Source organism: Episyrphus balteatus, chromosome 1 (assembly GCF_945859705.1).
Source record: "Episyrphus balteatus chromosome 1, idEpiBalt1.1, whole genome shotgun sequence".
Lineage (NCBI taxonomy): Eukaryota > Metazoa > Arthropoda > Insecta > Diptera > Syrphidae > Episyrphus > Episyrphus balteatus.
In genome coordinates, this window is record NC_079134.1 from 100,704,075 (window position 1) to 100,728,336 (window position 24,262).

General features: G+C 33.8%; 1 protein-coding gene across 2 annotated transcripts in view; it reads left to right on the top strand.

Moving 5' to 3' along the window:
• The window catches only part of LOC129917141 (metabotropic glutamate receptor 2), a 644,700-nt gene that overhangs the window by 474,456 nt on the left and 145,982 nt on the right, over positions 1-24,262 (top strand). For both annotated transcript variants that reach the window (XM_055997521.1, XM_055997511.1), the window contains exon 3: positions 2,621-2,763. In XM_055997521.1, the coding sequence (XP_055853496.1) occupies positions 2,621-2,763 (143 nt within the window). The remainder of the gene's footprint in view (positions 1-2,620; positions 2,764-24,262) is intronic.

Consider the following 24,262-nt stretch of genomic DNA (forward strand, 5'->3'; position numbering starts at 1 on the left):
TACTTGCCACATGCAACTTGCCACATGCTACTTGCCACACGCAACTTGCGACATGAAACATGCAACTTGGCACGTGTCGTGTGTTTTTTTTACCGTACTGCATTTTTAAATACTAAAGTACTACCAACTCTAAAGGTGAAACGATATCCCTGCTGCCCAATTGTCTCAGAGATGGCGATCGCGTCATAATCCCTTTGACATTCTTGTCAAAAGACAAATTTTCATACCCACCGTCCCATAAGAAGTATAACTTCAAAAATCCCCTGGACTAAAACCAAATTTTTTAAATTATAAGAGGGATAAACAAGATAAATTTACTATATGGCAAAATCAAACAAAATAACAGGGTTGCAAAAAGCTCACATTACAGCTCAGCTGGGTAGGTACAATAGCTCAGCTCACTAGAGCTGAGCTTAAAGTGAGCTGAGCTGTTAGGTGAGTTGAGCTGTTGGATGCTGAGGTGAGCTGTTGGGTGATTTAAGCTGTGATGTGATGGGTGAGCGGTTGCATTGTTTTTTCTTTGAAAAATTTTATGAAATATTAGAATATTTTTAACTTTAATAAAACACCATAGCTTTAGATGTTTGGTTTTAGTTATTTAGAGACGGAGGATTTAACAAGTTTAATTCATTTATGAAATTATTTTAACTTATGCATAATTTTAGAAATAAAACACAGATACATTTTTTTGATTTCACTTGGTTTTCTCAATAGTAAAATTTAAGGGAGTGGATTTTATATGCAAGATTTGTATACGATGCGCAATTTTTTAAAGCAGGTATTTTTTCAGTATTTATACATTTTTTTTATTAGGGTTGAAATAATAACAAAATTATTATGGTGCATCTTACATCTATGGTTTGGTGAAATGGTGAGGAAGATATGCAATGTGTAGGCAAGTGTTTGATGCTTTTTTGTGTGTTTCGTGAAATGAAGAGGATGGGATATTTTACTACTCTTTTGAGCGCACTACCTTTAAAGTGGTAAGTGTTACTAAAGGATATCTTTAAATATTTTGTGTAAGACATAGTCTATGAAGTGAGTTAAAGATATAGGTAAGTAAAAATACTCACATTTTATGAGTTAGGTACAAAAATTCGCAATTTTCGAGTTTTGACTATGAAGTGAGTTTAATATATTGGTATGTCAAAAAAACTCATTGTTACAAGCTAGGTACAACAATTCGCAATTTTCGAGTTTTTGCCAAATACATTTTGTTTTGAACGACTACTTAAAAAAAAAAAAATGTTTTTACATTTTCTACCAGTTTTTCCAAAGATAATTTTTCGATAGGACTTATGGTTTAAGAGAAATAGGCAGAAAACCGTTATTTTCGACATTTGACACATTTTAAAATCACGATATCTTCTAAACGATGTCTCGTAGAAAAAAAAGTGTCACACAATTTTTGTTAGGGAATTACAAAACCTCCAATCTTCCAAATACTTTTTTTATAGCTTCTCCCGTTATATAAGTTATATATGAAAAACATACCTTTTCGACATTTAAACTTGAATAACTTTTTATGCACACATAGGACTTTTGGAGACTTTTGACATTTTACTTTAATCGAAATTTTTCACCCCCTGTAACTTCGACAACCAAAAATTTTTTTTTTTTTTTTTTTACTTAGAAGATGTCTACGTCTAAAATCTGTATCAAAAAGTGAATTTCGAAAAAAAGTGGACTTATTCCGTTCTCACAACTGACAATTCAATTATATTGTCATTTTTTTATTACAAAATCATTTAAGGGGTTATATCTAGTTGTAAGTGCGAAAAAACGTTCTTTTTTGCGGATTTTTTGTGAAGAGGCATTTCATTATACAAACATAAGGAATACATGTACATATAGCAAATTTAATGTATAAAAATAATTCGCTGTGTATTTAGAAAAATATTGGGTTCCGTTATTTTTGTAGTAGATCTCCTAGACGACCTCCAAAAAAAGCTGTCTGGCGGTGAGCAAGATATCTCTGATACAAATCACCCAAAATTGAAAAATCCAAAATATTCATTTTCAGGATAGACAAATGCAGGTAATGAACGAAGGAATAGTCAAAATTTTGATTTTTGACAAAATGGCGGCCTCTCAAAGACAAAAATCGTTTTTTTCACGAAAATGTACACTTTAAAATGGCATACAAAATCCAATTATTGTCAAAAACCTTTTTCCTTCGGTCATTACCTGACAAAAGTATCAAAAAAAATTCAGTAAAAATTTCAAGCTGATCGGTCCAGCCGTTCCGGAGTAATCGTGCTCACCGCCAGACACATTTTTTTTGGAGGTCGTCTAGGAGATCTACTACAATAATAAAGGAACCCAATATTTTTTTAAATACAAAGCGAATTCTTTTTATACATTAAATATGCTATAGGGATATGTATTCTTTAGGTTTATATAATTAAATGCTTCTTTACAAAAAATCCACAAAAAAGAAGGTTTTTTTTGCACTTACAACTAGATATAACCCCTTAAAAAGGACAATTAAAATATGATTTTCGTGAAACGCATTTTTCTCAACGCGATTTTTTTTTTGGAATTTATACCCTATTTTAAATGTATTACATAAATATTGTACCTATGTTTTATTCATTTAAGACAAAAATTAATATTCCAGGTTCCATTAGCAACATCGACGATGCGGAATACCATTGCAATAAAACACAAGTGCGCAAGGTCATATCAGGAGTTGTTGGTGCCGCTTCTTCAGTAACTTCAATTCAAGTAGCAAACTTACTTCGATTATTTCGAATACCTCAGGTAAGATGTTTTTTTTTTTGTAATTTGTATAGGTATTACATATTAATATTTATTTGAAATTACATGGGAAAATTTGAAATCCTGGGTGGTCATTCTGTAATTTTGAAAATGATAATAATCGAGTAGACGATATAGACCAGAGGGTCGATTCTCGTTCTGTGATATTTTGAAATGAAAAAAAATTTCACAGCTTCACAACGAATCCGATTCTTGTTTTGTGAAAAAAATTAAAAAAATGTCAAAATATCTTCACATGATAAAATATTTATCACAAACGAATTTTGTTGTGAAGACAACTTTGAAAAGTTCCTCAGTAGATTATTGGGAACATTTAGAAGTCATTTGAGACAAAAAAAAAACTGCAGACCATGATCTTTTTAAGCAATATTATTGTTTCCGTGTGTTAATAAAAAAAAGCAATACTATAGTAAGGCAGTGATGCGAAGAATGCAGTCATAATTATAATTAGAGGTAACCGGTTTATATTAATAGAGCAAGGAGGTCCATTTTTAGCGATAACAAACATGTAAGTTTGCCGACTTGTATCGGCTACGATTCTGAAAAAAAAGTGCAATAACAGTGCAGTTTTTTCAAAAGATTATGATACCAAAAAATGACTGTCTCTATAAAAGCTCAACAATACGTGATACCAGAAATACAATTTATGAAAGTTTAAACGAATCCATCTGCCCACAGTATGCATTTAAATTGAATTATCACATTTCAATTGCATTTTTCGGACGGAAGGGAACGAGTAAACTCACTTAAACCAAATTTTTTGGTTTCAGGGAATGACAAACTGTTGTAGTGTCAAACTGGTTTTTAGCTCCATAATCATTTAAAAAACTGCAGTGTTTTCGCACATTTTCTCAGTCAGCGCCGTTACAAGCCGGCAGAATTACATGTTTGTTATCGCTATAAATGGACCTCCTTGATCTTTTAATATAAATCGGTTACCTCTCGCACAAGAAATCTGCTGCCGGTTTTTAGACTAAAGGCGAAGTGCAACGGAGCTACACGTTTGGCAGGAAAACACATGCGGGATTTAAACCTAAAGACGCAATAAGGGTTGAAGCAATAAGTAAACATCACCTTTTTGAATTGAGTTTTAATTAATGCTATTAAATATGTTTGTTAACATTTGTTTCAATTATTCATGTATGCCATAAAAACGTCTTATCAACGGTGCTACATAAATTGTGTAACCCATTACTTCATGTTGTTGAAAAGTACGCGTACAAGAGCAATTCAATGCTGTGTGAGTAGGGCCAAATCCAACAATTAATCTCCTAATGCGCTAAATTCTTGATTTGATTTTTGTCGTCTTCTTCTTACTTTTTTCCTAGAAAAAACACACAAAACACGGATTTTACTTGAAAGCTTTTATATATTTGAATTTGAAGATGAAAATACCTTTCTTTAATGCACACACGGTTTTATTTTTCATAATTTCTTGACATTTAATTTAAACAAATTTTGAAATAAAAAAAAACACAATTTGAAAACTCAAAAATGAAATAAAAGTGACATACTTTTTCATTTAGTACTTTTTAGTACAAACTTTTTCAAGGATTTATCACATTGAGTTTGAGAATCGCCTTAGGGGTGCCTGTGAAGTGATAAAATGAAAAAACGCTGTGAAAACTGAAATGATATTATTTTTATCACTTCACAGCTTCACAGAACGAGAATTGACCCTCAGGGGGTCAATTCCCGATCTGTGAAAATGTGAAGTGATAAGTTTTATCACGTTTTCATAATAAATTCGATTCTTGATTTGTGAAAGAAATAAAACAAATGTCAAAATCTTTTCACATGATAAATTTATTTATCACAACCCAATATTCTTGTGAAAACAAATAAACAAATAAAAAACACAATTAAAAATTTTGACTTCACCCGGATTCGAACCTAGGCCGGTGGAGTAAAAGGCAACCGCCTTACTCACTAGGCTAATTCGAATTTGTTTATTATGAAAACTTTTGTTCATATAAGCTATTTTCCTCAAAAATTAAAGTTTTTTCATTTAGTACTTTTTAGTACACATTGAGTTTGAGAATCGCATAAAGGGTTGCCTGTGAAGTGATAAAATGAAAAAACGTTTTGAAAATTGAAATGATATAATTTTTATCACTTCACAGTTTCACAGATCGGGAATTGACCCCCAGGATCGATAATTTTTGAAACCAAAAAAATCATAGTAGAATGAAACCCATTGGAAAAGGAGGTAAATATGATGAAAATTAAAGGAAAAATAAATTACGGGCGAGCCGAGTTCGGGAAGTGGGTGGGTTGAGTTTTTAATGTTAAAAAATGGTATATCTCGATTTCCGGCAAAACTACAAATCCTATAGAAAAAATTTGTATGGCAAAGTTGTAGGTAATAAAAAGATCTACAACTTTTGCAACAACAATTTTTTCACATAACCTCAAAATTTGTGTGAAAAATTCAAAAAACCGAGTTTTTGGTTTTTTATTTTTATCTTTTTCAAACACAAAAATTTTTCTACGAAATTTGGTGAAAACTTACCTTATTATGTCCCAAATACACTGTAATTTATTTGATTTAAAATATTAATTTGCTTACCTTATTTTGGCTTAATACCAAAAAAATACCCTATTTTTCAATCGAAAATTCACGTGTCAAAATATCAGCTTTTTTCAAAAAGCCGGTGGACATTTCGTTCGTTAAAATGTCTATTTTCTGATGGTGTAAAAAAAATTAACATTAGTATACTATAGAACATGTTCTCGTAAAATTCAAAAAATTAAAAAAGCTTGAATTCGAAAAAAAATTTTTATCAGTGTTTACAATTTTGGCCTATTTATTTAAATTTACACTTTAATTACTCAAAAAACGTAAGATTTATCAATTTTTAATGAAATTGTAATTTGATCGTCTTTTACTACGCCGCACACTGGGGCCTACTATATGGGAGGGATGCCCAAAAGTCCATTTCTTAAATTATAACTTTTACGTTTTTTTTGTTTTATTTCGTGAGTATATGTATAAGCTTTATATCATGAATTAAGCCCAACAGCTGACAAAGTGAAGCATCAAAGTGCAAAGTTCGATACCATTGATTTCATCCAGTTTTAGTGGTTAATCATGGATATAATTTTTTTCTTCGTATTAAGTGAAAATAAAAATAACTAAAAATTACCAGCTATGGGCCAAGGTAAGTACAGTTCGCTGAAGTGTTTTTTAGAATTATACCTTTTAAAATATCAGAGATATTTGAGGCTAAAGTCGGATGTCTTTTTTCGAGAAATTATTGATTTTCATGGAACCATTATTAAAAAAGGGACAATAAATAAAATAAATTAATATTCGCAATAAAATAAAAAAAAAACGGGCTCTACAAGCACACAAAATCAATGAGCACTTTTTAAATAATTGTTATAACGAGGTCTTAAACAGAAATAAACTAAAACTACAAAAATAAATTTTTAATTCTTACCCATTTTTGACTAAAAAAAACACATTTTCTAAAAATTTTTCTTGGTGCAGGTTTTCCTAAATATCATAAAATCTACGAGTTTTATGAGTATTTTTTTTCTTCAATATTGTTTTTTTTTATAAGTATAAATTTATAGAACACTATGTTTTTTATTACACATTTATCGCAGAAAATCGGCCCCAAAGTCAAAAATTACACTGGTCAACAAGGTTTTTGCCACAAGAACCAAAATATACTTTTCTAGTAGTTTTTGGGGTGCTGAATCCGAATCTGAAGACAGAAAAGTTTGATTGGCCTTCGTTTTTGATTAACATATTCGCACATCCAGATCAGAGAAAAAAAATTTTTGTTTTCGTGACGTGATGGGGCAAAACGGACTTCGGATTCGGTTTCAGCGACCCCAAAACTATATGAAAAACCTAGTCGCAACCCCAGGGGGGTCATTCCGTAATTTTGAAAACGATAATCGAATCGATGATAATCGTTTTACAGTTTGAGAATCTTTAAAGCTATTTTAAGTCAATTCTGATTCAATATTTCCTAAATAGTTTATATAGATAAAAGTTTTCGTATCCTCATAAAAGTCGTGTTAGTCTAGGTGATTTAGTAGTTGCCTCAAAAAAAAAAAAAAAAAAAAAAAAAAAAAAAAAATTGCTTGCTGTGGCTGTTCTAGTTTTTAAGTAGTTTTAAGTAGTTTAAGTACCTAGTTTAAGTAGTTTTAATTAGTATGTAAGTTTTAAAATAAACAAAAAATGATCAGAGTCCAAGTTTTTTTAAAATTATTTCTTGGAAAAAATAAAACCTTGAAATATATATTTGAATTAAATTAGTTTTAAGGCCGAAAGGCATTAGTATTAAGAAAAATGAAGAATTACTTAGAGTGCCCGTATAGGGCCAGTAAGTTAGTTGTAAGTAATTGATAAGTAGGCTAGTTTTTATGAATTTTTGTCTAGCTATAAGATAGTTTTAAGCTGATGAAAAATAAAAATGAATTAAAATTGAAAAAAAAAAAATTAGTAGTTGCCTCTTGCTCGGGTGTCACAGGTTCGATTCCGGAAATTGAAATTGTTTTTTTTTTTTTATTTTCTCAATAATCGTCAATAAATAAACGATAGCTAAATAGTTCTCGTTTTTGGAGAATTTATTCGTTTTTGGATGCAATATTTGATTTTTTAAAAGTGTTAATTTATTTATTCCAATCACCGATTAATTTGCAAACTCCACTTACAAAAAAAAATATTAATGATTAATTTCTACAAAATTTGTAGAAATGTTATTTTGTTATTTAATAACCATAATGTTAGAGTAAATTATTTTAATATGTGTAACAAAACACTAGGCATTTTCTAAAATTATATTCAATGCAGGTATGTAAGTTTTGACTTTTGGGTAAAAATTCATATTGATCCAGCTATAGCAAAATTTTTCGACGTTTAAAAGCAATAATTTTGGAAAATAAAAATTTTCAAAAATTATATTCCAATTCCAACGCATATGTAAGTGTACATGACCATTTTGATAATAATTCTCACAGATTTTTTCAAAACTTTCGCCTATCCAAAGAAACGTTCGTTTTAGTATTAGAAACTATTAATTTAAACAACGGGCGATGTTCAACATACATTCCGCCTATATCTCGTATTAAAAAAACGAATAGTTTTTCGATACACATATAAAAATAATTTACTATAACATTATGGTTATTTGTAGAAATTAATCATTAATATTTTATTTGTTTGTAGAGTTTGCAAATTAATCGGTGATTGGAATAAATAAATAAACACTTTTAAAAAATCAAATATTGCATCCAAAAACGAATAAATTCTCCAAAAACGAGACCTATTTAGCTATCGTTTATTTATTGACGATTATTGAGAAAATAAAAAAAAAAAAAAAAACAATTTCAATTTCCGGAATCGAACCTGTGACACCCGAGCAAGAGGCAACTACTAAATCACCTAGACTAATACGACTTCTAAGGATACGAAAACTTTTATCTATATAAACTATTTAGGAAATATTGAATCAGAATTGACTTAAAATAGCTTTAAAGATTCTCAAACTGTAAAACGATTATCATCGATTCGATTATCGTTTTCAAAATTACGGAATGACCCCCCAGGTCAGAACTTTTATATTTTTTTGTGTGGCTGTGATATCAAACAAAAATAAATCGTATCGAAACATCGACATCCTATAAATGAAAAAAGAAAATAAGGAAATTTTACTCATACATTCAAAATTACACAAACATCAAACAAAAATATAGAAAAGTTAGTTGACATTATAAATGTATCCTATCCATAGTAACTCGAAACTAAAAACAAGAAATTTTTTATTAACGACGAGAATTTGAACAAAATTAAATATTATTGTTTTATATCCTAGGCACGTTATAGCTTATAGGTACGGTGACCATCCGTCCCGGTTTACCCGGGACTGTCCCGTATTTCTACAGCTTGTCCCGGGTTTTTATTTAAGAAACCCGGGACGTATAAGTGTCCCGTATTTTGTAATTTGTCCCGTGATTGTCCAGTATTTGCACATTCTCTGATTTTTGTATTCAATATTTTAAATACTTTGTACGGAAAATAAGAAAATACTGGTTGGAATTAAATTTTTTCTAATTTTTCGGATAAAGCAAAAAGCTTAGTACGCTGCTGAAGCAAAACGAACATTTTTCTAAGTCTCCAAAGTCAAAAAACTGTTGCTGCAAGAAAAATTGCCTGGACAAATAAATAGGATTGACAAACAACGAAAAGTTAAATTTTCATTCACGATTTCGTTGTGCTGGTTTTGTATGAAAATTTTCGTTTCGCCTTTAGACTAGGCTTTAGTTTTTTTTAAATGTTCTTCTAGTTCCAGCTGCTGTTTGTCAGGTTTCTACACCAGTTAAAATGTTTTCGAATAAAGAACAACATATGGAAGAGTAAAGAACCCAGATAAGTTTGAAAACTTTTAAGGACGTGTTAAAAGTTGTGTTAAAGATCATACAATTTCAAAATTATTTGAAATAAAATTAAAATGTTAAAAAATAGCTCTTCCGATTTTGATTAAAAAAAATATTTTTTTAGAAGTTATAAACAGACATTATTATAAAACATTTTCTTGATTTCTGATTTCGTAAACGACTTAAATGATTTCAACAAAAACGCTCCCATAAAATCGTTTAGGAAATCTTGATATCAAAGTAAGGAAAAATTATGAAAACTGATTTAAAAAAATTTAATTTTTTTTGAAAAATCAATATTTTCAAAACGATCCCACGAATTTTTTATCTCTCCCGGGTTTCGCTTCCAGAAATATGGTCACCGTACTTATAGGGCATGAAAGTTACACTTATTTCAATAGTCCTATTAGCGTAGGTGACAAGGTGATTGCTCTCAGTCGATCTTGTACTGTGGAAGAGTGTGCACGCGCAAATCGGCTTTCACAGTGTTTAAAATTCGAATTCGGCAAGTGTTAAGTAAATTAGAGGCAAGTTAGCCAGTAAAGTTATCAACTCAGCGATAGCTCAAAGGAAGTGACGTCGGACCCGAGAGCTGTAGGAACGGCGTTCGATTCCCAGCTGGGCCAACGTATTTTTAAAAGTTTTTTTAAAAACAAATAATTTAAAATTAACATTCGCTCCAACCTAGTGGAATCGGATAATATAGCGGGGACATCGAAAGGTGCCCCAGCTACAGCAGTAATCAAGCCAACGGCAATAAAGCCAACGGCAACAACAGCCGATATGGGAGGGCACAAGAGGAGACGCATCTTTGCGAAACCGAATCTGCCGAACAGGCCGAAGCGTCGTTCCCAAAACCCTTCAGCTGAGCTGCCAGCTGAAGAGGGGGAGGCGGCGCGAACATCCACAAGTCTACCAGCTATAAGTGAACAACAACAAAGTGCCCTGCCAACAGACGAGGAATTTGGCTACGAGTCTGAAGGAGGGGAGGGACACTATACTGGCGACAGTAATTCATTTGCGGATCTTGCATCAGAGCCGGCACAAGATGAAGATGATTTTGAGGAGGAGATTATTCTTCAAAAGAAAATCTCAGAGTTTGAGGAGCAAATGGAGTGCCTGAAAGCACAAGTAGCACCCATTATAGAGATGCTGAAGGCAAAGCAGGAGACGCGCCGAGCCAACGAAAAAAAAGAGCTCGCCGAAAAGGAAGCCGCTAAAGCAGCCAAAGCAGCGGAGCAACAACAACAACAACTGGCTAAGAAAGCAGAGTTGCAAAATCAGCAACAACAACAAAAGCAACAGCCAAAACAACAGCAACAGCGGCAACGACAACAACAATTGCCAGCACAAAACGCACAACAACAACAACAGCTGCCTGTCCAAGTGCCAGGGCAGCAAAATCAAAAATCGCCGGCACAGGCGCAGCAAAAAGAAAATACACAGCCTCAGCAGCAACAGCAACAGCAAAAAACACAACAGCAACAACAACAGCAAGCACCAGATGCTACCAAGCCCAGTGGTAGTAAGCAGCAGGAGCGGACTCATCAGCAGCAGGCCCAGGAGCAGCAGCAGCAGAGAGGACACCAGCAGCAGCCACAGACAAACAAACCAAAGAAAGAGAATGTGCCACCAATTAATGTGTTCAGGATGGAGCTAGAGGACACAATAAAGCTATGTAAGTCGGCCATAGGCGAACATTTTTTTATTAAAAGACTTAGTAATAGTAGACATGCTATCCACTGCAAAACAGTGGAAGAGCATAAGAAAATAAAATTTTTATTAAAAGAAGCCACCACTGAGTACTTCAGTTTTACCCCTAAGTTGGAGAAAATCCAAACGGTCCTTCTAAAGGGCATAGATTCCTGCACGGAACCCCAGACGCTCTATGATGAGCTCCGCCGCAAAGCGAGTGATGATCTCGAGATCATCAGCGTCAAGCCATTCCAAACGGCTTTGTCCAGACGGGAGAAAAGGAAACTGCCGATATTTTTAGTGCAGCTCTCGCCCAACAGCAAACTGGATAGTTTGAGGAGTATCACCGTCCTCAACTACCAGGTTGTCACTTGGGACAAATTAAAAAGGCGCGGTGACATGCTTCAATGCGTGCGCTGCCAAAGGTTCGGCCATGCCGCAGCCAACTGCGAAATGCAGTCGCGCTGTGTAAAGTGTGGAGAGAACCACAATAAGGGGGAGTGTAAACTCGGGGAGGAACGGGTCGAAGATAAGACCCAGCTTAAATGCGCAGTCTGCGGAAGCGTCGGGCACCCTGCTAATTATCGGGACTGTCCGAGGTTTCAGCAAATGAAGCAGCAGAAAACGGCGAAGCAAGCTGTCGTTGAAAAACGTCCAGAAGGACGTGCTCCTATCGTCAATCCGAGCATCTCTTTCGCCCAAATGGCGCAAAGAGCAATGCCAAAGGCGACACAGAAGCCATCAAAGGTGTCGCAACAGGCCCCCGTGCCTAAAGCACCGGTGGCAGAATCAGAGGTTTTGACCTTGTTACTGAGCATTCAAGCACAGTTAACAGGGCTTCAAAGCCAGATAAGGGAGCAGACAGTGAGGGTAGATCATATCTACACTCAACTGCCTAGCTTAACGCAACCTAGGTCGTAATGGGCGCGCTGTCAGACAGGCCCCTTAGGATCCTAGCTGTGAATGTAAATTCACTGATTAGGGTCGAACGTAGAGCTAACCTTTTCCAATTGTTGAAAGATCTATGTCCCGATGTGTTTATGGCTAGCGAAACTAAGCTAAACCAGAAACATAAACTGACAAATATTAATTACAATATCGTAAGAAGAGACCGGCCCGACTCCACTCAAGGGGGCGGTGTTGCAATCTTCATACGTAAAGGCATAAGTTATAAGGTAATATACAATAGTGAAGTGCGAAAATTTCTATCGCTTGAGGTGTGCATTGTATGCATCCCTCTCCAACATGGAAAGCGGGTGTATGCAGTCGCAGCTTATGCGCCAGAAGCACCTCAACCAGCTGACTTTACGGCAGAACTCGAAAAACTTTTTCAAGTCCTAAGACTGAATTTGGAAGAAAACTATATCCTCATGGCCGGTGATTTGAACGCCAAACATCAAGATTGGGGAAATCAAATACAGAATCAGAGGGGTAATCATCTGTATAATTGGATGAGTCAAAACAATATTGAATATAGGGTCGATCTGCTGGCTACTGAAAGGCCATCGTTTCCAAGAAGCGGTTCTTTTCTGGATTTATTGCTTCTAGACTCAAGACTGACAATAACAGACTCTGTGGGCCAACACCCAAGAAACTGCCTTCGTACAATTGAGTACGACAGCGACCACTGCGGACTCGCCGCCGCAATACAGCTTCCGAACGAGCTTGTGGAATTGGAGGAGTATGTACCGGAGCATTCTTACAACTACGGTAAGATGCGCTGGCCACGCTTCACCAACGCCTTAGCAAGAGAACTGCGTTCGAATAACATAGCCCCTCCAAACGATAGAAATCTGTCGAACAGTGAGATTGATGGTTATCTCCAACAGATGAACGATACCATCCTACAAACGATGAACAGAACGATACCCAAATACAAAGAACGTGACCAAAATAACGTTTACCGAAACGCGACTATTGACGCACTCCACAGACAAAAAAGTGGACTATTGACAAGACTTAAACGTTTATACCGGCGATTTACCGACCCACACGATCTGGAGATTAGAACACTGAAGTCGTCGATCAAAAACATCAACCAGTTGATCAAAGAAAATTATAGGTTGTCTATTAATCTGTATTGGGACAAAAAAATTCGGGCCGTTAATTCTAGCGACCCGCGTATGTTTCCGCAGATTAATAAGATTTTTAGACGGAAGGATCAAAACGAACTTCCGTGTCTTAAGCTCCAGAGAACTGTGGAAAACAGAGACGTACTTCTGACCGCAGGCATAAATCCAGAGGAAGCCATCTTGGACGACGACCTCTTTATAATCGAAGATCCGCAAGAGAAAGTGGAGGCGGTGGGTGCTGCCTTCCAGCAAGTGTACAAGGTTAATGCTAGCATTAACCCGAACCATGACCTGGAAAACAGGGCCCTCCTTCATCACTTTTATCTACGTAATGATATTACGCAATGGCGATCTGAGAATCGCGGTTTTACCGGGTTTAATGAAGAGCACTTGGCAAACGCCATCATCGCCGAGCATGCTGGGGCTAACACCCTGTTAGTTACGAAGGTAGAGCTCAAGCTCATCTTCGATTCATTAAAGAAAAAGAAGTCAGCAGGAGTCGATGGTATATCCAATATTGTACTACGACATCTACCGCAAGAAGCTATTGACATTTTTGCCACTCTGTTCAACAACGCTCTGAATAATGCATATTATCCAAAGCGTTGGAAAACAGCAGTGGTACATCCTCTACCGAAAAAGGGAAAGGACAACTCCAATCCGGCAAATCTCCGGTCGATAAGTCTCCTTCCAAGTATCAGCAAAGTATTTGAAAAAGTTATCAATAGGGCTCTGTCTCAGTGGGCTGAGGACAATAATATCATACCGGATAATCAATTCGGGTTTAAGGCAGGACATGACACTATTCATGCCGCGTCTAAACTTGTATCTGATATTCAGTGGAACAAATCTAAAAATCAGTGCACGGGTGCCTGTCTTGTTGATTTGGAAAAAGCATTCGATACCGTTTGCTTAGAAGGTCTCTATCTTAAATTAACAAGACTTGGTATAAGTAAACCACTTTTATATATGCTTTATGACATGCTCAATGGTAGAACGTTTGTTGTCAAAAGTGGCAATGTAACTTCTACTGGAGTTTTTAATATTAAAAATGGTCTTCAACAGGGAGCGGTGAACTCACCGATTCTCTTTAGTATTTACACCAGCGATCTGATAGGAAGTCTAACTCAGGCAATTGCGTATGCCGACGACCTAATTGCGTACAGAACAGCTCCAAAAGTTGAGGTCATAAGAATTCTCTTGCAACGTGACTTTGACAAAATTCAGCGATATTGTGATGACTGGAAGTTGAAAATCAACTTTCAGAAATCAGAAACGATTCTATTTAGGACTCCCTTGGCTAGGGCCTCAGGGGATACGCGAAGGAACTGGCGGAAGCTGGCGATCGCTGGACCACACGGACATCCACTGCCGAGTAAAAGTGTAGTAAAGTACCTTGGCATCTGGCTAGATCAATATCTATATTTCAATAGACATATGGATGCTGCTCTGGCCAGGGCTAGGGGAGCTTTTGCCCTGACGAAACGGCTGTTTTATAGCAGTCGGCTTGACACCAGGGTTAAGGTGATTTGCTACATGGCCCTCATCCGGCCGATGATTGTCTATGGATGCCCTGTGTGGTTCAACGTTGCTCCATCTCAAATGGAAAAGTTTCGGGTGTTTGAGAGGCAGTGTCTTAGACGTTGCCTTGGTCTGCACAGAACACCCGAATCTGATTACACGCATTACTATTCCAATGAGGTTTTATACAATAGGGCCAACATAAATAGAATTGATAACTTTATGCTGAAGCTTGGCCACGTTTCAAGAGCGATGGCCTCTTCAAATAGCTACATTTTTGGGGCTTACTACCCTAACGACGAATACTTCAAGAGTGTGTGTTTAAGCGGCTATATTCCGCCTGAGGCATTCCTCTATTTAGATAGTCGGGGGCTTGTACAGGATAGATTGGCAGTTCCGCTAATCTACCACGTCGGGCGAAGAACCGTGGACAGGCGACTGCTGTATGACGGGGACATCCTCGCACTAGGTGGAGAAGGGCGTCTTCGGTTCAGTAGGACTGTGTCCGATCGGGACCGAAAAGATAGGGTAAGGCAGGAGAACCAGTTTTGGTGGCTTCATAATAGTGTAAATAGTTAAAGTGGTCTTTGTTTTTATGCCTTGGCCGGCTTACATAGTTTTAGGTGTTTAGTTTTAAGTAGGGACAGTCGGGGTGGCACAAAAAAAAAAAAAAAAAAAAAAAAAAAAAAAAAAAAAAAAAAAAAAAAAAAAAAAAAAAAAAAACAAAAAAAAAATTAAAAAAAAAAAAAAAAAAAAAAAAAAAAAAAAAAAAAAAAAAAAAAAAAAAAATACAGAAAATACAAAAAATACAAAATTGCTTGCTGTGGCTGTTCTAGTTTTTAAGTAGTTTAAGTAGTTTTAATTAGTTTTTTAAGTAGTTTAAGTAGTTTTAATTAGTTTTTAAGTAGTTTAAGTAGTTTTAATTAGTTTGTAAGTTTTAAAAGAAAAAAAACATGATCAGAATCCAAGTTTTTTATAAATTATTTCTTGGAAAAAATAAAACCATGAAATAAATATTTGAATTAAATTAGTTTTAAGGCCGAAAGGCATTAGTATTAAGAAAAATGAAGTATAACTTAGAGTGCCCGTATAGGGCCAGTAAGTTAGTTGTAAGTAATTGATAAGTAGGCTAGTTTTTATGAATTTTTGTCTAGCTTTAAGATAGTTTTAAGATGATGAAAAATAAAAATGAATTAAAAAAAAAAAAAAAAAAAAAAAAAAGGTGATTGCTCTTTAATTTTGATTTCTGAGTTCGTATCCCCACAGAGATTTCTATTTTTTTTATATTAGGTATATTTTGTTTTGCAATATTATGAAATGCGTAACAATTAGAGCCAATTTTTGCTGAATCGAAACTTAAGCATTTAATTACAACATAAATCCTTATGTGTCAGTTTACGCCGAAGTAAAAGTAGAGCCTAAACGTTTATGTTCAACATAAATTATTTAAGGTTCGTTTCAGCTAATAGCCCTTAAAGAAAAATAGAAAAGCGTTAAAAAAAACTCAAAGTAATATTGTAAATCAGGTAAGAACTCAAACCAATAAGTCGATTTGGCTCAAACTTTTTTTTGATTCAAAGGAGGGGAAGTTGAAATTTTTTAACGGTACCAATTAGAGATGCTGGGCACTACCAATAATCAAATTTAAAGCTGACTTTAATATTTACCGGAATTCTACATATTTCACCACACCAAAAAACAATTTAGGCCGTGTGTGAATTGCGTTAAATAGTTAAATTCGTGTTAAATTTTTGACACTATTGAGGTGAATAAAAAATTTTCAGCTGTTAAAAATTTATTGGGCTCTGAGACCTGGTTAAATTTGAGTTAATTTTTTTTTTGCAGATGGTTTTGTTTTGTTTTTTTTATTAAAAAGAAGTATCATGGCAGAAAAAAGGCAAAAACAATTTTACACAATAAATTTTTTTTGGAAATTTGTTTGTTCACCTCAATAGTGTCAAAAATTTAACACGAATTTAACTATTTAACGCAATTCACACACGGCCTTAATAGTCAGGTTAAAGGCTAACGCTCGGTTAAAGTTTATAGTTGGGAAACTCAATGTAGATTTCCGGTAAATTAAAGTAGCGAATAATGATTCGGTCGAATACCGAACATTCGACCACGCTTATACATTCACTTAATATTAGGCTATTATAACTATTATTCACCAAAACTTATCATTAGTAAATTTTATTTTCTACTAGCCTTACCATCAATAATCAAATTAAAGGCTCACCTAAATATTTAACTGAATTATACATATTTCACTCAACCAATAAACAATTTAATATTCAGATTAAAGACTAACGCTTGGCTAAATTAATAGTTGACTTTCATTACCATAAAATTTAACCGAGCGTTAGTTTTTAACCTGAGTTGTTTTTATACACTAGCCCAAAAAGTTAAAGGAACAAAGCAAAATTCGTGTTAGCTCCAAAACAAGTACCTATTCGATTTGATTTCTTCTACTAAGATAGATTTTTAGAAAAAACATTTCCGAAATTGATTTATGACAGGTATCGTTATTTTTGGTTAAAAAAATTAGTTCTTAAAAACCCCTCTGGAAATTCTCCAAAAAATGCTTCATACCAAGTTTGATGTTAATATGTAGATCTGTTTAGCTGTAGACAGACAGACAAACGGAAATTCCGTGACCCACTTTTTTGCATTCTCTATTATAAGCCCTGTTCCTTTGGGAGGTGGCAAAGTACTACTAGTAGTTTACTAGCGATTTTCAATGGAACGCACTTTCAACGAATTCAATACAAATTGTATCCACTCGGGAAGAAGAGCATGAGTAGTAGAGTGGAGCGTTTTTGGACTTTTCTTTCAGATCACTGCGTGCAACTCATGGTTTATGCCTTGTGCTCTTCTGAACATATTCTGATACTTTTTTTTATTCGACAATGGAAAAATAAAAATCGGGAAGCCTTTGAAGATTGCTCGTATTTCACGAAAATCGATATTTTATGAGGCGTTAGAACCCATCTGAATTGACTTAATCTTTTTCATTTCACTACCTACTGCTCATACCTTATGCTGAGTGGTCTCTAAAACCAGATCTGATCCCCTATTTTGAGTTGTCAATGGAAAAAACGAAATCGGGAAGGCACCGAAAAATGCATATTTTCGCAAAAATTCAAATTTATAAATCTTTTCGCCCAGGTACGACAGTGGGCTCATCAGTTAGATCTCTCGTACCCTTTCTAAGACGCCTTATTTTGGTCGATGTTTACCGACACTATATAAAACTCACAGCGAAACGCTTTATAAATTTGGAGTTGAGATCACTTGAACTTTAAAATTGAGGAATAATTACACTGGTCAACAAAATTGAACTTTTTTTTTGCCACAAGAACCAAGATATACCTACTTTTCTATAGGTTTTTGATATGCTGAACTCGAATCTGAAGTCAAAAAAATTTGATTGGCCTCCGTTTTTGAGATATAACCGTTATAAAATGCTGAAAAACGTCATTTTGGCTCTTTTCTAGCTTCTGTTTTTATGTGGGGTAGTTCATTATAAACAAATTTGTACTGGTGATTATAAGAACAGATATTCTTCTTCCAGAAACTGTTTAAATTTTCCCGATATCTCTTTTATTGCTCGAGATATCTTAAGTTTCAGTTAGTAAGCCAAAGAGAAACTAAATTTAATCTAAAGTTTAAGTCCCTGGTCATAATATTTTTGCCACAAGAACCAAAACATACTTTTCTAGAGGTTTTTGGGTCGCTAAACTCGAATCCGCAATCAGAAAAATTCTATTAGCTTCCCTTCTTGAAATACATATAACCGTTATAAAAAAAACCTTATTTTTGCATTTCATAACGGTAATATTTCAGCAACTCAAAAACCTTTAAAAAAGTATATTTTGGTTCTTGTGGCAAAAAAAGTTTAATTTGTTTGGCCAGTGCTATTTCTGAGTCAAAGACCACTCCTTAAATTTTAAATATCTCGGGCAGTAAAAAAGATATCGGAAAGATTTAAACATTTTTTGAAAGAATAAAACCAGTTCTTATAGGAACCGTTACAAATTTTTTCATAAGGAACTACCCCACATAAAAACATAACCTCGAAAACAGCCAAAATGACGTTTTTCGGTATTTTCTAACGGTAATATTTCAAAAACGGAGGCCAATATACATTTTCTGACTTCAGATTCGAGTTCAGCATATCAAAAACATATAGAAAAGTATATTTTGGTTCTTGTGGCAAAAAGCTTGTTGACCAGTGTTATTACGCCATTTTGATTTGAAATAAAAATTTAGCATGGACAAGAATTATGGAAACACCTAAATGTCAAATATCTAAGGATTGAAATAAGATATCGACATAAATTAAATGCAGTTACAAAGGTTAGTGTTTTATATAAAAATTAAATTATTAACGAAGTTTTTAAGTGTAGTATTAGAATTTAAATTTCAATTGAAATGGGTCAGTGGATGTCAATTATCATTTTCTTAAATCCTATGGAGCACTCAAACTGATAACTTTTATTACAGAAAAGTTATCAGTTTGAGTGCTCCATAGCTTTTAAGGTTCAAATAGGTTCTTACAAATGTAGCAAATACAATTTAAAAGAAATTTGTTCTGGGCGGGATTTTATACAATTTAAAAAAATCTGAATTTTTGCGAAAATATGCATTTTTTGGAGCCTTCCCGATTTCGTTTTTTCCATTGACAACTCAAAATAGGGGATCAGATCTGGTTTTAGAGACCACTCAGCATAAGTTATGAGCAGTAAGTAGTGAAATGAAAAAGATTAAGTCAATTCAGATGGGTTCTAACGCCTCATAAAATATCGATTTTCGTGAAATACGAGCAATCTTCAGAGGCTTCCCGATTTTTATTTTTCCATTGTCGAATAAAATAAAATGCACGACTGGGGCCGCACGTACTTGCTCTTATGATAAAAGTATCTTTTATGTCAAAGGTGTTTTGGAAGAATATTTTGAATTGGTTATAATTTGATTTTTTAAGGAATTTCATAAGAAATGCAAAAATATATATTTTTTTTATAATTACTTACGCCATATTTCCGTTATCCGTATTTTTTGAGAAAAACTAAAAACGCAATTATGTTAGATTTACGCACAACATTACGTGTATTAAATTTAATCAAAATCGTTAGAGTCGTTTTCGAGAAAATTGCAATAACTCATTAACGATGCACGGGAAGAGCCGACATCGGCGATTTAAAAAAAAATTTAATATCATATTTTCACTATACGTATTTTTTGAGAAAAACTAAAAACGCAGTTTTGTTAGATTAACGTACAGTATAACGTGGGTCAAATTTAATCAAAGTCGTTAGAGCCGTTTTCGAGAAAATTGCAATACCTCGAACACTTTGTGTGGGAGGTATATGTTCTAAGCGAGATATTAAAAAACAAAAAAAAACCAACCTTGGAAATTACGAAAAAATCATCTGTACCAAATTTAAAGAAAATCCGTCTACCCGTTTAGGCTGCAGCTTCATGTACAGCTTTTTTTGACGACGCACAGACGCACCGACGCGACGCACAGACCGACGGACGTCATGACGAAAACCACTTTTTCGGACTTCTCCATCATCGTAATGTTAGTTTTGATTAAAACCTCGAATTTTTTTTTGACACGAAACCAATACTTGCCCTATAGAGCAAGTAAAAAAAGTATGAGAATATGTTCAGAAGACCACAAGGCATAAACCATGAGTTGCACGCAGTGATCTGAAAGAAAAGTCCAAAAACGCTCCACTCTAATGAGTAGGTAGATGCTAGAACTAGAATAAACAATAAATCTACTATTAGCAGACTACCACCTCCAGTGGAACAGGGTTATTATAGTAATCCCATGTCTGATTGTTATTTCAACTTTTTTTTATATGAATGCATAGCTTGACAATATAGTATCATGACAAAATAAAAAGCATGTAAAAACTACATTCTTCTAGTTTTATGATCTTAGACCCAAATATTTTATTTCAAATGGTGAAATAGAAAAATCATTGGAACTAACCAAAATCCACATTTTCTTTCAATTGCGATCAAAATGGGCCTTTTTACCTTTTGAGTTTATTTGAACATTTTATTAATAAATATCGTTTAAATTTTAGATTAAAAAAAATGTTTTATTTAAAAATAAAGAAAAGTATCCAAAAATGGTACGGAAAGACTTTTTTTTCTTTCAAAATTTAACATTTCATAAAAACTTTAAATTTTTATTTAAAGTTGCAAATTTGAACAAAGCCGTATATCCAAAGTTCTTGTTCGCAAACATAAATCAGTTTAAGCAAATAAACGAGGTTGTTTCGTATTGTATTAAAATACTTTGAAATATGTATTAAAATACTTTAAAATAATGTGAAATATGGCCATATTGTTATGAACTTGATCCTAACCTACTCTTGCATTATGCGGTTCAAGAAAATAGTAAATATATGCCACTGTGCATGTGGAAAACATTCAAATAATGTGAACTACAACTTTGGCCTAGATGTTATTACAAAAATCACCCTAATAAAAATTAAATAAACACTTCTATAACTGAAGAAAATCTTCTTGTTGTTAACAAAAACAAAATCCTTTCAAATATACATAAGAATCAAACATTCAAAAATAAATATTCAATTCAAAATATTACAAAAATTTAAAATAAATTCAATTTCAATATTTCAGAAACAAAAATAAACAAACCCACTACCAGCACAAAAAAAAACTAGTAATGTTTACTTAACCAATCCGCATTTTCCCTTTCATATTGATAAAAGGTCTGTTCGTTGTTTTCCTGCTCCAGGACACTCTGAGTCATGTCAATCAATTGTCAAAAAAAAACCAGAGTTTCTCGGGTTTTATTTTACATCGAACACTTCAGAGGTTTAAAGCTGAAACACAATCACGCTTTGCCGTCGATTTTGACAACTGCGAAAAGTTCAACTATAGGAAATCTGTGTATCCTCACACAATGACGCTTTTCTTACGTACGCTTTTTTTTGACAAACGTAAGGAAACGTAAGAAAGCGAGCAAAAGTTCAACTAGACTGAACTTTTGCTCGCTTTCTGACATTTACCAGACATAGTTACAGTCACCCACATTATTATTGCGCCAAATGTGAATAAAAAAAAATAAATTATTGCAAAACTATGTGTGTTTTTTAATTTCTCTATATAGATTTTGCACAAAAAAATGACATCGAGATATTTTAAATCAAAACAATTTACGTATTAAAAACAAAAAAAATTTATTGATGTTTTAGACTGAGTTTTATTGTTAAAAACGATATATTTTGATTGGTTTTGTTTTTATAACTATAGGATTAAAGAATGAACAAATTTCTACACATTTCTTAAACACATTAATATCCTTTTTCATTTTTCCACAATTAAATCAAGATAAAGACTTGGCCCAATAATTTTGTGAGTGACTGTGTTTTTTTTTTATTTGACAGCAGATTTTATGTTGCAATCAGCTGTTCAAAGTCAAAGTGACAGAAGCGCGCTTTGAGGATTTCTCCACGTAACGCAACGAAGCGACGCCCTAAAGCGTGATTGTGTTTCAGCTTTTAGTTTCATCAGCTGATTTCTGTTTTGACATTTTTTTCTTTATTTAGTTTCTTTTTTCATGAACTTTGTGAAAAATCTCATATTAACCACACAAATTTTGTATCCACAAACGAAAAATCACTTTTCGAACTTCAAACAATTTTTTTTTTTCTTAAATGACAACAGCTGATTTGATTTTGATAACTCTGAATTCCACGCTCTGACAAAATACCCAGAGTTGTTCAGGGTGCGTTCAGAGCGAACATCGAACACAGAGGAAATAACTCTGGTTGAAAAAGGAACTGCAAAAAACGCTTGACAACGAATTCGGAGCGACCCAGAGTGCCCTAGAACTCACAGCGAACAAACCTAAAGTTGTTTAGAATTTAACTATGAGCCCGATAACACAGCCACACAAAAAAAAAACCCTGACCTGGGGTTGCGACTATGTTTTTCAGTTTTTGGGTCGCTGCAACCAAATCCGAAGTCCGTTTTGCCGTCAGGTTTTTTTTTGTGTGGCTGTGTAATCGATCTTAATAATCTTTTCGGTAATGGATATTAGAGTGGAACGTTTTTTTGACTTTTCTTTCAGATCAGTGCGTGCAACTCATGCTTTATGCCTTGTGGTCTTCTGAACATATTCTGATACTTTTTTTTATTCGACAATGGAAAAATAAAAATCGGGAAGCCTCTAAAGATTGCTCGTATTTCACGAAGATCGATATTTTATGAGGCGTTAGAACGCATCTGAATTGACTTAATCTTTTTCATTTCACTACCTACTGCTCATAACTTATGCTAAGTGGTCTCTAGAACCAGATCTGATCCCCTGTTTTGAGTTGTAAATGGAAAAAACGAAATCGGGAAGGCTCCAAAAAATGCATATTTTCGCAAAAATCCAGATTTTTTAAATTGTATAAAATCCCGCCCAGAACAAATTTCTTTTACAACTTGTTTGTATTTGCATTATTTGTAAGAACCTATTCGAACCTTAAAAGCTATGGAGAACTCAAACTGAGAACTTTTCTGTAATAATAAAGTCGCTTATGGGGGATTTAAGAAAATGATACTTTGACACCCCCTGACCCATTTCAATTAAAATTTAAATTCTAATACTACACTTAAAAAACTTCGTTAATAATTTAATTTTTATATAAAACCTATCCATTGGATAGGTACCTACATAAAAATTCTGCCATTTCGACAAATATAAACATTCATCCTTTTTTAAGAAATACCATGAACCGATTGCGTCAAAATATGACTCAATCCTTCTATTCATAAGTTTCATGGCTTCATAGGATGATATGCATAAAAAGGTAGTACTTACTTAAAGTAAAAGGTGAAAGTAAATACTATAAATTCTAGTAAAAGGTAAAATTCATAGTATTTACTTAATTTCGTATGCATACAAAAAAGTACCTGCTAGCAGGAAATACTTTTAGTAGATACTAAATTCATCCAAGTAAATACTTGAATTCACCCAAAAATGATAGTAAATACTTTTTTTTAGATGATTGGTATTCGTTTTGTACTACATATAATCTAGTAAAGGCCCTAACTACAAAATTTTCGATTTTGTTTTTTTGCATATTTGGAGTTAGGGCATTGTCTCTGATTTATTCTCATTTAATTTTTTACCCTAGGTCTTCAAATAAGTCAGAAAATTCAAAATGTGCTTTTAATTTTTTTCATTTTTATATGCAAATTGCGATATTAGATTTAGTGTTTCCCTCTATAACTCAGAAACAAGAAAAATGTAGTTAGGGCCTTTACGAGATTATGGGCAGAGCAGGTATGCTGCTGAAGCGAAACGAAAATTTTCTTACAAAACAAGCACAACGAAATTGTAAACGAAAAATTTTACTTCAGCTTGGCCAACGAAATTCTTACCTATGCCCGAACCTTTGGAAAAATTAAAATCATTCGTCACTAGCATTCAATTGTCCAGGGGGTCAATTCCCGATCTGTGAAACTATGAAGTGATAAAGAATTTATCATTTTAGTTTTCATATGAAAAATGTTTGAAGTTTGTTTTAATTTTTTCATTAATCTGCAACCGAATTTATTATGAAAACGTGATAATACTTATCACTTTACAGTTTCACAGATCGGGAATTGACCCCCAGGTCATTTTACTTGCTAAAAAAGTATTTTGACTTTTGAGACCTAGACAAATTTTCGTTTCACTTTAGCGAAAAAAAGTTTTACCGTGTAATCCAATACAAATTTTTACTGTTTCTTAAATTTGAGTTTATGAACTATGAACATCT